This window comes from Martes martes (genome assembly GCF_963455335.1).
Source record: "Martes martes genome assembly, chromosome: 13".
In the NCBI taxonomy this organism is placed as follows: Eukaryota; Metazoa; Chordata; class Mammalia; order Carnivora; family Mustelidae; genus Martes; species Martes martes.
The window spans coordinates 40052443-40066568 of record NC_137901.1 but is presented as its reverse complement, the minus strand read 5'-3'; the positions used below and the strand labels follow the sequence as shown (position 1 = coordinate 40066568).

The window sequence follows — 14126 nt, the reverse complement described above, 5'->3', positions numbered from 1 at the left end:
AAAAACTAAGTGCTAAACAGAAAAGTATAGCACCCCAAAACTTCAAAAACATCTTTCACTGCCATAATTTACCCTTCCCCTATTTGTCTTCAAAGGGACACAGTTTGAAGGAATAAAGGAGAGAAAAGCTGAAGATTTTTTTATTCCATAGGTTTTATTCCATAAAATCCACCTCTTTTTCTTGCAAAATTTTTAACAGCCAGTTCCATGAGTTACATCTCAGATGCAACAAAAAGCATTTTTATTTCCACATTTTACCTAAACTATTAAAGTTGGTAGGTGAAAAGATAATTCAAGTGATAAGACAGCCTAAGAACAAAACAGCATATTCTGATGAAAAATGGAATTTTAGTATATATAGCTATTCTAATTCAAATGTTATCTTTTTAGTCAATTAGCCATCTAGTGCAAAAAACAACCAAAAAACAAACAAAAAAAACCCCCCAAACCCAGAAATCTTATATCGACTACACAAACAGCAGGCCTGACAAACTTATTAAATCCTATTTATACACTACAAAATTAAGACTGAATAAGTTATAAATTTGTATAAACAGATACAAGTATTTGTGCATATATGTATATATATTTAAGTACAATAAACTGCTCACTTTACCAATGATACTGCTAAACATTCGAACGACTGATCTAATACCTGAATTACTTAAATATCCTAGTTACAACTATTCAATATGAAAGATATATACCATATTCAACTGATAGAAACTAATTTTAATAGTTCAAATTATTTCTATTTATACAGGAAACTTTAAAAAAAATCCTAAATAATAATTACTCCTCAGAAAAATTTTTTGGCTATAAAGGAAAATTTAAGGGTGCCCAGCTGCTTCAGTCAGTATAGCATACAACTTTTTTTTTTTTTTAAAGATTTTATTTATTTATTTGAGAGAGACAGAGAGCATAAGGAGGGGGAGCAGCTGGCAGAGGGAGGAGGGAGAAGTAGGCTCCCCACTGAGCAGGGAGCCTGATGTGGGGCTTGATCCCAGGACTCTGGGATCATGACCTGAGTATAAGGCAGACACTTAACCAACCGAGCCACCCAGGATCCCCAGAGCACGGACTCTTGATCTCAGGGTTGTAAGTTTAAGCCCCACACTGGGTACAGAGATTACATAAAAATAAAATATTTTTTAAAAAATGAATAAAAATAAAAAATAAAAATAAAGTAATATTTATTTAACAGATACATGGTATGTGCTCAGAACAAGGGCAAGAAACGATTATTTGACTGCATTTCCTAAATGGCATTGAGATATCACAATAACAGCTTGAAACAAGATTAATTTGATCCACATCTTGAATCAAAAAGTCAAAATAAACTCCAAAATAAAACTGCACCTTTTTTGGGGCGCCTGGGTGGCTCAGTGGGTTAAAGCCCCTGCCTTCGGCTCAGGTCATGATCCCAGAGCCCCGCATTGGGCTCTCTGCTCAGCAGGGAGCCTGCTTCCTCCTTTCTCTCTGCCTGCCTCTCTGCCTACTTGTGTCTGTCAAATAAATAAATAAAATCTTTAAAAAAAAAAAACAACTGCACCTTTTTCAAGACTTATGTTTAAAGGTAAGTTTATCATTTGTACCAAAGATAAAAGGACTATGGCAACTCACTTATAATGATTATTAAAGGGCAAGTAAGAAAGAAATGTCTGGATGTTTTTGAGACTGTGAAAATATCAAGGCTAAAAATATAAAGTGACAAGAGGGTGAAGAGTGAAAAAAGAAGTCCTTTAAAAAACAGTCAAGAAGTGAAAAGTAAGAAAAAAACTAGGAAGGAGAAAAGAAAAAAACAGGAAATTTAAAGTAAGAAATAACAGCTAAGACCTATAGGTGTAAAATGGCAGGCACTTTTGTACAAAGATTGTAGTAACAGAGAAATATATATTGAAAGGGAAGTCTGGATATCCACATGAAATCTACAATAAAATGACTTAGTTGTCGAAAATAACTCTGGAGTAAAAGAGTTAAATATTTAATTAATAAGCTTTTACTTTCTTAGATAAAAAATACATCTACAATTTAAACAAGCCATGTCCAAACCAATGTTTATTAACAGGGAAAATTTTAAATTTAAAAAAAAAAAAAAGCTTACCTCTGTTCATCTCCTGCACTTACATCATGTAAAAGTACATAATATTTAAGTGTATTTGGTATAAACCACTTGGGGTAGGAATAGTCACTGTTGTGCTGAATCCGATGCTGCTCTTGTGATAACTTTGAAAACTGTTCCACAGGTTCAGCTTCACTAGATGATGCTACCAACATACCTTATAAACCACATTAAGGTAATTACCACTTACCACTAAATGATAAATACTATCCTATTAAAATAAAACTTAAAGGAGATTTTTCAAGCTAAAAAAATCTGACTTCTTAGATTTTCACTGCAAACACAAAATAATTCCTCCAACATTACCAAATAACTCAAGGTTTTAAATCTTAGTTTTTTGTTAACAGTTATTTAGGTCATTTACATACATACATACATACATAGGGAATCCATGAACATAAAAATAAACAATATCAAAACTATACATCAACATCCTCAACAGCTCTGCTGAATCCTGTTCCTCTCCAATCAATCATCTCATTGCAATTTCATACTCTATCCTACCTCTCAACTTCTCTCTGCAACTTCATTAAGAAAACTAAAAAGCCATAATGGTCAGAAGAGGTTAAAAGCTGTAAAACAGGTTACTAGAAAAATGGAAAACTATCTTTAAATATGAGCTTTTGTATAAGTAATTTTGAGGCAATCAGCAAAAGCAGTTAACACTGACAGTTTACCTTTCCTCTTCGTAAAATGCTTAGAAACTCATTAAATGTGGAATATTTGAGCTGGAGAAAAAAGAAAAACAATAAACAAGCCCTCAGTATTCTTACTTTGTACTAAAAAATTAATTTATTCTAACCAGTCTTGTATCTAGGATGCCGTTTTTTAAAAAATTAATAAAAACTTGAAGCATCATCAATAAAAAATTTCTCCATTCTCCACGTCCTCTCAACAATTTTGCCTTCATAGAACTATTTCTGAGACTGATAACTTCAAAAACATTTCATTTTAAGAAATCACAAAGGTCAAAGGATACATGCTAAATAGTGGTTCAGAAATTCATGATCTGATGCTGGCATCGACTGAAGAAAGGTCTCTCTATAAGACTCAAACCATGGAGTAGTAGCTAAAATGAACAATATTATATAAAGTAGTTAAAATTGCTCAATAGAAATCAATTTACAACAGACAGTATTTTAAGTCCATACTGCTAGAAGGTGTGAAAGATAACTCCCAGCGGTAAATAAGCACTTTCACTTGTACTTAAAGATATAAAACATTTTTCACCTCTTCTTTAAGATTTACATATATATGTATTTGCATAAATAAATCCAACTACTCCTAAACTTATACAACGATCCCAGAACCTACTTACCTATTAATCCTTTAAATATTACCTATATGAGTAAAAAGATTCTGGAACTAAAGTTTTGTGCTTCTGCCACTAGTCACGTTGTCACAAGTGGCTTTCTTCATAAATATCATTTTTCAAATCATTAAAATATTTTAATGTGAAAATTTAAAAAATACTACCTTCTTCTATCTCAACAACTCCCTTGAGAACTATTTTGAGGAGACTATTTCCATTCAAGTCTTTTCAGAAAAATCAGCAAAAATCAAAATATTCTAAAGAGATGTTTATTTATGCGTAATCTTTAAATCTTAAACTTCTCTGACACCAGGATGGAAGATTTTTTTAAGTAAACTGTCCTCTTTTAAACTATACTCCTTTTAACCCTTAGTATATCAAGAAAAAAGTCATTGTCATTTACCATTGAATCTAATTGATCCTTGATATTTTATTGTATTTTTAATTTACTTTTATTTATAGAATGAATAAAGGCACAGTAAAAAAAATTATTAGAAATTTTAGTAAGAGTTTAAACATAGCAAACTCAAATTTGTTTTCCCTGATTTAAAGACATACATGCCTCAATTATGCAATGTCCCTTGAATACAACTAACTGTTCAATGGTCATTCATTAACTTGGAATACAGCCATCTTGTAAACACTGATTCCAGATTCAAATACATCTCTAAGTTCTAGTTTATCATTACTTCTGTTCCTTCTTGCACTTGCATCTTGAAAAATTTGATGGCTCATAATTTGCTGAAGAGAAAAAGTTCATTTTATTTGCTCCATCACTACAAAACATCTTCATTTTTAGACCTCTAAATAACAAACAGAAGATCAATAAACCCAGTGAATTTTTCATTTCTATGTCATCTAATCCCTTCCAATCCCCTTCATACACGTACCTACCTGCCTATCTGCTTCAGCATTTGTTATACAAATTAATTAATTAATTTTGTTATACAAACACCATATAGCATGAAAAAATACTGTCACATGTCCTTTAACAAAAGAGAATGGTCTAAGTTCTTGTCTCAAAATACTGTGTGAAGTCCTTCTTGTTAAATTACTGACTAGCTAGATGAAAATACTGTATTTCTTTTTTGTTCTTACACATACATTGCTCACTTATTCTTGAGCTTGAGAAAAATCTGTATTGGATACTGTCATCTGAAGACTCACTGACTAGGATTTCGGTATATTTTCAAAATCCTGATTAATTCCATCATTGTCATTAGAGTTTAACACTATGTTGTCCACTAAAGTCAGTAGTCATTAGCCACATATGACACCTGAAATGTGGCTTTTCTGAACTAAGATGTGTTGCAGATATAAAATACACATATGATTTCAGATAGTATCAAAAGAAGAATTTTACAAGGATTACATGTTGAAGTAATATTTTGTACATACTGGGTCAAATAAAATATATTCAAATTAATTTCACCTGTTTCTTTTCACATTTTTCTTCTGGTTTATTTAATTTTCTTAGCAACCTCTATTCCCAACATGGAGCTTAAACCCACAACCCCGAGACCAAGAGTCCAGTGCTCTTCCACTGAGCCAGCCAGGTGTGCTCTTTTTACATACTTTATTGTATTTACAAAACATTGAAAATGACTTAAGTGGCTCATATATTTCTACTGGGCAGCATTAGTCTAGAATACTGCTGTTTCACTGTATTCACCTTCTGATTTATCTATAAATGAAAAAATGTGTTTTCCATGGTCTATTTTCTTTCTGTTGCCAATGTGGACTAAAAATGAAAAATTCTCAACTATGCTCAATGAAAGAAAAAAAAATGAAGACAAAGACAGATTACAAAGATGGTATGTTCCAGACTTCTTTTATACCTTCTTAAAGGAAAATACAGTATTTTGGGCAATGTGAAATTAAAAACTAAAGGATGATAAAATAACAGTGACTATTTCACCACTGCAACATCTTTCTATACAATTTCACCATTCTTCTACTTTCTTGTAGCTTGGCGTAATTGATAAATAATTCCTAGGATGATGAAAAACAGAAAAGGAGTTCAAGATATTAGAGAAACTAGAACACTAAGTTCCTATTTTCTACTAGTCATTTTTAAAATAATTGCCACTATTTTAGAGTGCTCTTTATGCTTTTTGCTCTTAAATAAAAAACTTAGGAGAAAATATTAAAGAATAAACGGGGCACCTGGATGCTCTGCCTTCGGCTCAGGTCATGATCCTAGGATCCTGGGATTGAGCCCTGCATCGGACTCCCTGCTCAGCAGGAGCCTATTTCTCCCTCTCCCTCTATCTGCTGCTCCCCCTGCTTATGTGCACTCTCTCTCTCTCTCTAATAAATAATAATTACAGGTACCTGGCTGGCTCAGTCTGTAGAGCACGTGACTCTTGATCTCAGGATCTAAGTTCAAGCCCCACGCTGGGCCTAGAGCTTACTTTAAAAAAAAAAAGACAATTACTAAGTCCTAAAAAAACAAAATGATAAGGACAAACTAAGCCCAATATTTGGCTTTGAAATGAAGAAGTGAATAATATTTAATCTTAATACTGTAGAGAGTGAATATTAACCAAAAATTTTGAAAACTACACTAGGAAGATGGGGAAAGAAGAGGGAATAATTAAGCTAACTCTTCATCAATTATAGGGCATCTGGGTGCTCAGGTCATGATCCCAGGGTCTTGTGATGGAGTCCCGCATCGGGCTCCCTACTCAGCAGGGAGTCTGCTTCTCCCTTTGTCCCTCCCGCTACTGGTATTCTCTCTCCTCCTTTCTCTCAATCAAATAAATAAAATCTTAAAAAAACAAAACAAAAAAAAACTCCAAAAAAATAATCTATATTGAGAAATCAATAAATAAAATTTAAAACTGATTAAGCCATAGATAGCCACATACAGATATTACCTAAAAACACTAAATCAGGGACGCCTGGGTGGCTCAGTTGGTTAAGCATCTGCATTCGGCTCTGGTCACAATCCCAGGGTCTTGGGATCCAGTACCGACCGCATCAGGCTCCCTGTTCATCAGAAAGTCTGTTTCTCCCTCTGCCTGCCGCTCCCCCTGCTTGTGCTCTCTTGCTCAACTCACTCGCTCTCTCTAATAAATAAGTAAATAAAATTTTTTAAAAATCTAAAAAAAAAACCCCAAAAAACACTAAATCAAGGGACACTTAGGTGGTTCAGTCGGTTAAGCATCCAACTCTTGATTTCAGCTCAGGTCATGCTCTCAGGGTTGTGAGATCAAACCCTACACCAAGGACCACACTGGGCTCTGTACTGGGTGTGGAACCTGCTTGAGATTCTCTCTCTCCCTCCCCCTCTGCCCCTTCCAATGCTCGCACTCTCTCGCTCTTTCACACTCTCTCTAAAATAAAGAAATAAATCTTAAAAACAAAACAAAACAAAAAACACTTAACTAAATACCAGAGGAATTGATGGGCGAGGGGCACGTGGGTGGCTCAGTCAGTTAAGCATCTGCATTTGGCTCAGGTCATGATCCCAGGGTCCTGAAACTGAGCCCTGAGTCTGGCTCTCTCTCAGTTGGGAGCCAGTTCCTCCTGCTTGTGCTCTAACAAATAAATAAGATCTTAAAAGAAAAAAAGGAACTGGTGGGGCAGAGACTCAGGGAGCACATCACGGCTTTTTCTGGTCTTTTCAGCATTTGATCTATGTGTACACATATCATTTCAATAATTTTTTTTTCTCATTTCAATAAATTTTTTAAAAGTAAAAGGTACTATGGATTTCGGAGGTTAGGAAGATATTTGCAGTATAAAAAGAGACATTTTTTGTTTTTTAAATATGATAGCTAAGTCCACTCTGTACCCCTTAGCATTCTGGCATATCAGATATGCCACATCTCTGTCATAATGTATTATGATTACAAGGTATTATAAATTAGAATGTATTATGACTACTGATTTAGATGTTTATCTCCCCACCAGATTATGGACTCATATAACGTCTTATTGATGCAAGATAGATAGAAGGAAATCAGTATTTGTTGTATGAATCACAGAAGTGTTAAAGACCCTGGGAAACAGAATCACAGGATTAAATTTCTAGGAAAGGCCTTAAAAAAGAATGTAAACAAATTCTCTTGAATTTGAAACCAAGTCTTAATAAGTGACTTATCCAAATTATCCAATTAACTAATGACTATAGTAGTATAAAAACTTGAACATTCTGGCATTTATTGTCCTTCACATTTCAACATGAATTTCCCATGGTAACAGGGAAACAACAGGTCATATTCCAACACTTACTCCCAGAAATATCCAAAATCTGTCTTGTGTTAAAACATATTATGCCAGGAACTGCTCAAAATACGTTAAGTTAAAATTCAGATTCTTTTAATGTGTAAAAGATAACCATAATATTCTAAACTTAAAATACTCGAATTAACTTTTGCTAGAATTAAAGCTAATAACATAGAAAGACATCTAAACAAAATAATTCTACAAACATTTCTAACTATATAAGTGAGACCAATTAACTTTGTGACCTAAAAGATACCACTTAAATTCTCTTTGAATGTTTAAGGAAATCTTTAAATATGCGATTAGGTGTTAAAATATCAGATTATAAATTATACCAACCTAAAAAGATTATTTTATTATGTTGCTGAAATATCCTGATTAGATGATGTACTTTTAATCTTTTCCCTCTAAAGGTCTATTCCATGTCTCTAGTGTTTTTCATTCGAGAAGAGTCACACCAAACACTGCCAACTCATTTTACATATTAATATATTTCACCTACTAATCTTTTAAGAAAACACTTACCACTTAAATCAGATTAATAAACACTTTAAAAAGATTAAATATTTATTCATATATTACAAAAATTTCTTCAACTTAACAATTAGCTGGATAAAAATAAAATAAACTTAATGCTTTAGTATTACTTATGTCATAAAAAACACTTTTTTGTCTACTGCTAGTTCTTTCATTCAAGAAATATTTATTATGCATATGTTTTAGACATTATTTTAAGCCCCAGAAAGAAAATAAAGAGCCAAAGTTCCTGTCCTCATGGAGCCTTCTATTAACTTTACAAGGAGAACTATAAAAACATTCTCATTATAAAAAAAATAAAATGTAATCATGTTATTCATAGTTGGCTGCCTACTTGACTATAACCTCCATAAAAGCAAGCACTATTTTTTCCACAACTGTATTCACAGCCTCTACCACCCAGTAGGCATGTAAGTGTTTGTTGAATGATTTCCAAGATACAGAACTGCTTTCCTAACAAAAGAAAACTTCACTTAAATAATAATAAAAAAACTTATTACATACCACTGATGTTGAGGTCATAATCTCCTGCTGTAATCACATTAGCTACTAATCCTTCCGCAGGTTGACTGCCAGAAACAACATCATTCAAAAGCTTCCGAATGGCTCCAGGCTGAGGTGGTTGGGTGATAATGTTGCTTACTGCTATCTTCAGATTTTTTATTACATGGAGCTGATTATTAGGATCTCTCATATGAACTTAAAAAAAAAAAAAGAAAAAAACTTGAAATTAATTCTATGCAATGCATAACAACCCAAGTATAACAACAATAAACAATTGAGTTAATACTTCACAAAAAGAATGCTCAAATCAGAAACCAGAGGGGGCACCTGGGTGGTTCAGTCAGTTAATCATTTGCCTTTCTTTCAGGTCATGATCCCAGGGTCCTGGGATCAAGAGTTCCCTCTCCCTCAGCCTCTCCCCCTGCTCATGGTTCTTCTCTCTCTCTCTCTCTCTCTCTCTGTCAAATTAAAAAAAAAAAAAAAAAAAAAAAAATCTTTAAAAAGGGAGGTGGCACTTGGGTAGCTCAGTTGGTTGATCATCTGCCTTCAGCTCAGGTCAAGATCCCAGGGTCCTGGGATCCAGTCCCATGTCAGGCTCTCTGCTCAGCGGGAGCCTGCTTCTCCCTCCCCTCCACCCGCTGCTCCCCCTGCTAGTGCTCTCTCTCAAATAAATAAAATCTTTAAAAAAAAAAAAAAAGAAAGAAAAAGAAACAAGAAATTCCAAATGGAACAGTTGAACAGTCTTCCACAAATACGACTTAGAACACTTCCTTATATACCAAAAGGACTAGCTTAGGCAGTCTAACCTCCCACAATGCTAACTGCTCACAACTTTCTGATTTGTGGGTCCTTTCCTTCCCCCTATGTTTGGAATCGCCAATTGATGGGGACCAATCCCCATCAATACCAAACCCCTAATTCTCACCTCACCCTCAGGCCAGTGCAGGGCAGTGTGACCTGTGAGATCTATGGTACCAATGCTGAAAACAATAAAGGAGAAGAAAGGGAAATTAAGTGCTGCCTGTGGGCTTCCTCTGCTTCTCCTAGCATACTGCCTGCATTCCCAGCCCTATTCCATGATCAGAAAGTCAGTGGCCACCCTGGTCCAGGATGTTGATAGTGGGGAAGCTGTGCATGTGCTAGAACATGAGGTATATGGAAACTCTGTATTCTCTGCTCAATTTCACTATGAACCTAAAACTGCTCAAAAAAAAAAAAAAAGTCTACTAAAACAAAACAAAACAAAACAAACCACAACACGCAGATCCCTTCTCCCACCCCAAAAATCTCCTGACTCCTCCAACCACTATAGGCCTTGCCTTAGCCTATAGGATTTATAACCAGTGGTTCAAAACTTTTGAGAAAACGGATTTGCAGGAGACTGTAGCAGGAAGAGTGTCCACAGTGCACAGTAGGAAATGCGAGCATATTTTTTCACATAAATATAACCAGACAAGACGATTAGTTTCCACAATAATATTAAAAACAGTCCATCATATTAAGGACTCAACTTCCAGAGTCAGACTTTCTTTAAATCCTAACCCACCACATGTTAACTGGGTTATCCTAAACAATTTTTTAACTTGTCAATGCTTCAATTTCCTCATCTCTGGCATGTAAATTCATGTCTCCTTCACAGGTTTATTTTTGAAGAATTTAGATGAGCTATTTTTAGATGAGACGGTAAGTATAAAGCAATGAATACCACACCCGCCACGTACATAACTACACAGATAGGCACTCAAGAACTGATGACAGCAGCAGGTATCACATATACTATTTCAAGTATGGCATGGATCATTCTATACAAATAAAAGACGACTTGGAAAACTGGCTCTGGGTAACTACCCATAAAAAACCGACACTTTTTCCTCAGGGGAGAATCTTTATATCAAGCTTTTAAGTTCAGGCCTGCCTATATTTAATAAAGTTACATCAAATGTCTTCCTAAATTTCCTAGATGTCTTCTCTGTTGACATCTAATTTTTAAATTAACAAACATAATCTTTTAAAAATAGTATATATGGGTGCACCTAAGTGGCTCAGTCGTTAAGCATCTGTGTTCAGCTCAGGTCATGATCCCAGAGTCCTGGGATTGAGCCCAGCATTGGGCTCCCTGCTCAGCAGGAAGCCCGCTTCTCCCTCTTTCACTCCCCCTGCTTGTGTTCCCTCTCTCGCTGGCTCTCTGTCAAATGAATAAATAAAATCTTTTTAAAAAATTAAAAATAAAAATAAAAAAAGTATATAGGTATAAATATGTGACTTGTAAGAATACATATATAGAAAGTATACATGCAAATTCCATTATAATGATTGCCCACGATGAAAGAAACTCCAATCGTATGTTTGATTTCTTGTTAAAGGAAAGGAAAAATTACAATGTAAATATGACATGAAGATTAATATTAGTTGGTTCTGCATAGTAGGGAGCTGGGTAGTAGGAAATTCACTTCTCTGAATTCTTCATTGTTTGTTTTCTAGTTTAAACAAACACACGCAAGCCTCTCTCCCTAATTAAACTTCGAAGATAGTCCAACTATGAAATAGAAAAAAATGAAAAATACGAAAATACCATGTTGTATTTCTGATATTTTAAGAAGCTATTGTGTAAGTATTCTCCCCAAAGTTGGTCTATAATTGTCAAATAATATAAGTAGCCATTTGTGTATTAAATGTCTCTCAAAATTTTAAATTGGTTAATTATTTTTTAGTATTCCTAAGTGTTAACCCAAAAAAAGACATTCTAGTGGTGCCTGCGGGGCTCAGTCCATTGAGCACCTGACTTCTGGTCCGTGGCTAGGTCAGGGGGGTGAGTTAGAGCTGCACAGTGAAGGTAAAGATTACCTTTAAAAAAAAAAAAAAGGCATTCTAGTTTTGCCCTTTGTTCAGAGGTAATTTATTAGGTATCCTACTAATAAATCCAGAAATGAGTTAACAGATGTGGCAGCCAGCTTCTGAAATTGTCCCCAATGAACCCATACTTTGTGTTACACATACTCTTGTGTAGTCCCTTCCCACATCCCAGGGTTGGCATATGGGACCAAAGAACACAGCAAAAACAAGGGCATATTACTTCTGAAATAAGGTTACAAGAGTACACTCCTATCACGGGTTCTCTCATCACTCCCTTTGAGAGACTCTAACTGCCTCACCATGAGGACACTCAGGGAGCCTGTGGAGAGTCCTACATGGCACAGAACAGAGGTCTCAGGACAATACCTAGTGAGGAAATGAGACATGCCAACAATCACATGAGTGAGCTTGGAAGCAGATCCTCCAGCCCCTGATGACTATGGTCTCAGCCAATAGTTCCACTACAACCTCAAGAAAGACCCTGAGCCAGAGCCACCCAGCTAAGCCACTCCAAGATGCCCGAGAAACTGGGAGATAATAAATGTTTTTCCCCCCTCAAGGTGCTAAATTTTGGAGTAATTTGTTATACAAAATAGATAAGCAAAACACGGGAGTATCACAAAACTAACCTAATAAAAAGGAAGATAAGAGCTAAGAATGATTAAGAGAAAAGCTCTTAAAAAATCACATACAAAAAATATCAAAAGCTTGCCTTCACTAACAGTACAGCATCACAAAAGCTGACTTTATAGATCACATAACACCTCAATTTCAAAATAAAATTCAGCTCTATTACCGTCTTATTTTTATGTTACCATATAATTTCTTGAATACTGTTATTACAAAGTAACATTTCCCAGTATGTGCAGTTCCATGGAATACTCTTTCCTCAAGCTAGTTAAGAGCTGTTTTAGAAAAATCAATTCCATATAAATTTGAGAAGTATAGAATTAAGTTTTTAAAATGTCTCTTTATGCCAGGTCTTCCCAGAGCTTTTAATATGTTAAATGACACTGTAATTCTCCCAAACACATCTATTAGAAGGAAACTTATTTGATCACAAAATTCATTTCCAGAGAATGTATAACACATCAGGTGCTCTATGGAATATATTTTTAAAATGAAATAATGATATCTTTTATGTTTTTACCTAGCACAAGAAACTTCACCTGTTTTATCTCAATTGCTGGGGGAAAAAAAATCCTCAAGTACAAGAAATGACAAAAAAAATATATATGTATCTAAATTTTGAAAACTTGGCTTGAATTTATCATTTGGTACTTGAAGTAGTTAAGACTGATGAAATATTTTTTGATGAATTACTAACTTTTTAAAAGAAACTTAAGAAAACTAGAGGCAGTGAGTATCCTTCAAAGGTCCTTCAGAAAATATTCAAGATTTACATAAAAACTACATTCTATTCTTTTTAAACCCTTAAATAAATTTAGTCAATTTAAAATAATAATATATACCTTTTGAAAGCAAAAACCAAATACTTTCAAAAGCTGGCGTTTAAGTGAAATTTCCTTATAAATGTCTGAATGACGTGCTGAAAACCGCTTAGAATTATTGAAGAACTATCACTATGACAGCAAAAACAGTGAGGTCTGGTTAAGTAATACTATCACCATTATTCTTTGAAATGGATGGCCAGTGGAAATTTCTCAAGCAGTATTAAGATTACAAACTTTGTGTTGAAATGACACAAATATATTCTTTAAGTCTCAAATATAATGAGACTTAAATGAGATCTAGCATAATGATCGTAAAATTATAACACTATTATTTAATATAAAGAAATACTTGTTGGGTTTAAAAAAATTTATCCAAGGAATCTAGAATGTTTCTCCACCGACATCAAGTCTAAACTCTATTTTTGAGGTGCTACAAATGCACAGCATTCAAATTTGTTTTCTCAACCCTCCCATTACAGCTTTACACCATGTTTTTCTGACATCTTAAAAAAGAAAAAAGACCAAAAAAAGTTCCCTGGAAATACTCAACAGTGTACATTGCTACCTCTGAGGTCAAAGCAAGTTTTGACCTCAAATACCTGCAGGCCAGAAATTGGAGTCCAATTTTTTTTTAACATTCCTTTCTCCTTCTAAGGAAATTTTAGCTGTTGTGGTTAGTTGTATCCTTAAATTATGTGCTGAAGTTATATTCTCATGCCTTATTGCCTAAAGATAAGCTAACTTAGAGGAGTCCCGACACTTAAGACCAAAAAAAAAAAAAAAAAAAGTAGCCTCTTCTGGATGGCAAAGAACCCCAAAATTTATTCACCAGCAAAAAAGTTAAACCACAGAAAATTAAGTCCTTTTCACCGAATTTCTAATACCACCACCAAAGTCTATGCCTAATCATTTTAAACTTTGAAATGGATATCAACTCCCATTTACCCTTAAATACCAAACAATTCCAATCTCCCCAATTTGCTACCCTTGCTCAAGAATCTGTGACTGTCACACACTTAACAATTAGATATGAGGGGCACCTGGGTGGCTCAGTGGGTTAAGCCTCTGCCTTCAGCTCAGGTCATGATCCCAGGGTCCTGGGATTGAGCCC

The 14126-nt window shown here is 34.6% G+C and overlaps 1 protein-coding gene across 1 annotated transcript in view; it reads right to left on the bottom strand.

The window, feature by feature from the left end:
- TRAPPC8 (trafficking protein particle complex subunit 8) overlaps window positions 1-14126 on the bottom strand; it is a 75452-nt gene that overhangs the window by 58621 nt on the left and 2705 nt on the right. Inside the window, exons 2-4 of the mRNA XM_080821022.1 lie at window positions 8709-8903; window positions 3102-3191; window positions 2105-2279 (exon numbers count right to left, since the gene is read on the bottom strand). Coding sequence (XP_080677148.1) covers window positions 2105-2279; window positions 3102-3191; window positions 8709-8903 — 460 coding nt within the window. The remainder of the gene's footprint in view (window positions 1-2104; window positions 2280-3101; window positions 3192-8708; window positions 8904-14126) is intronic.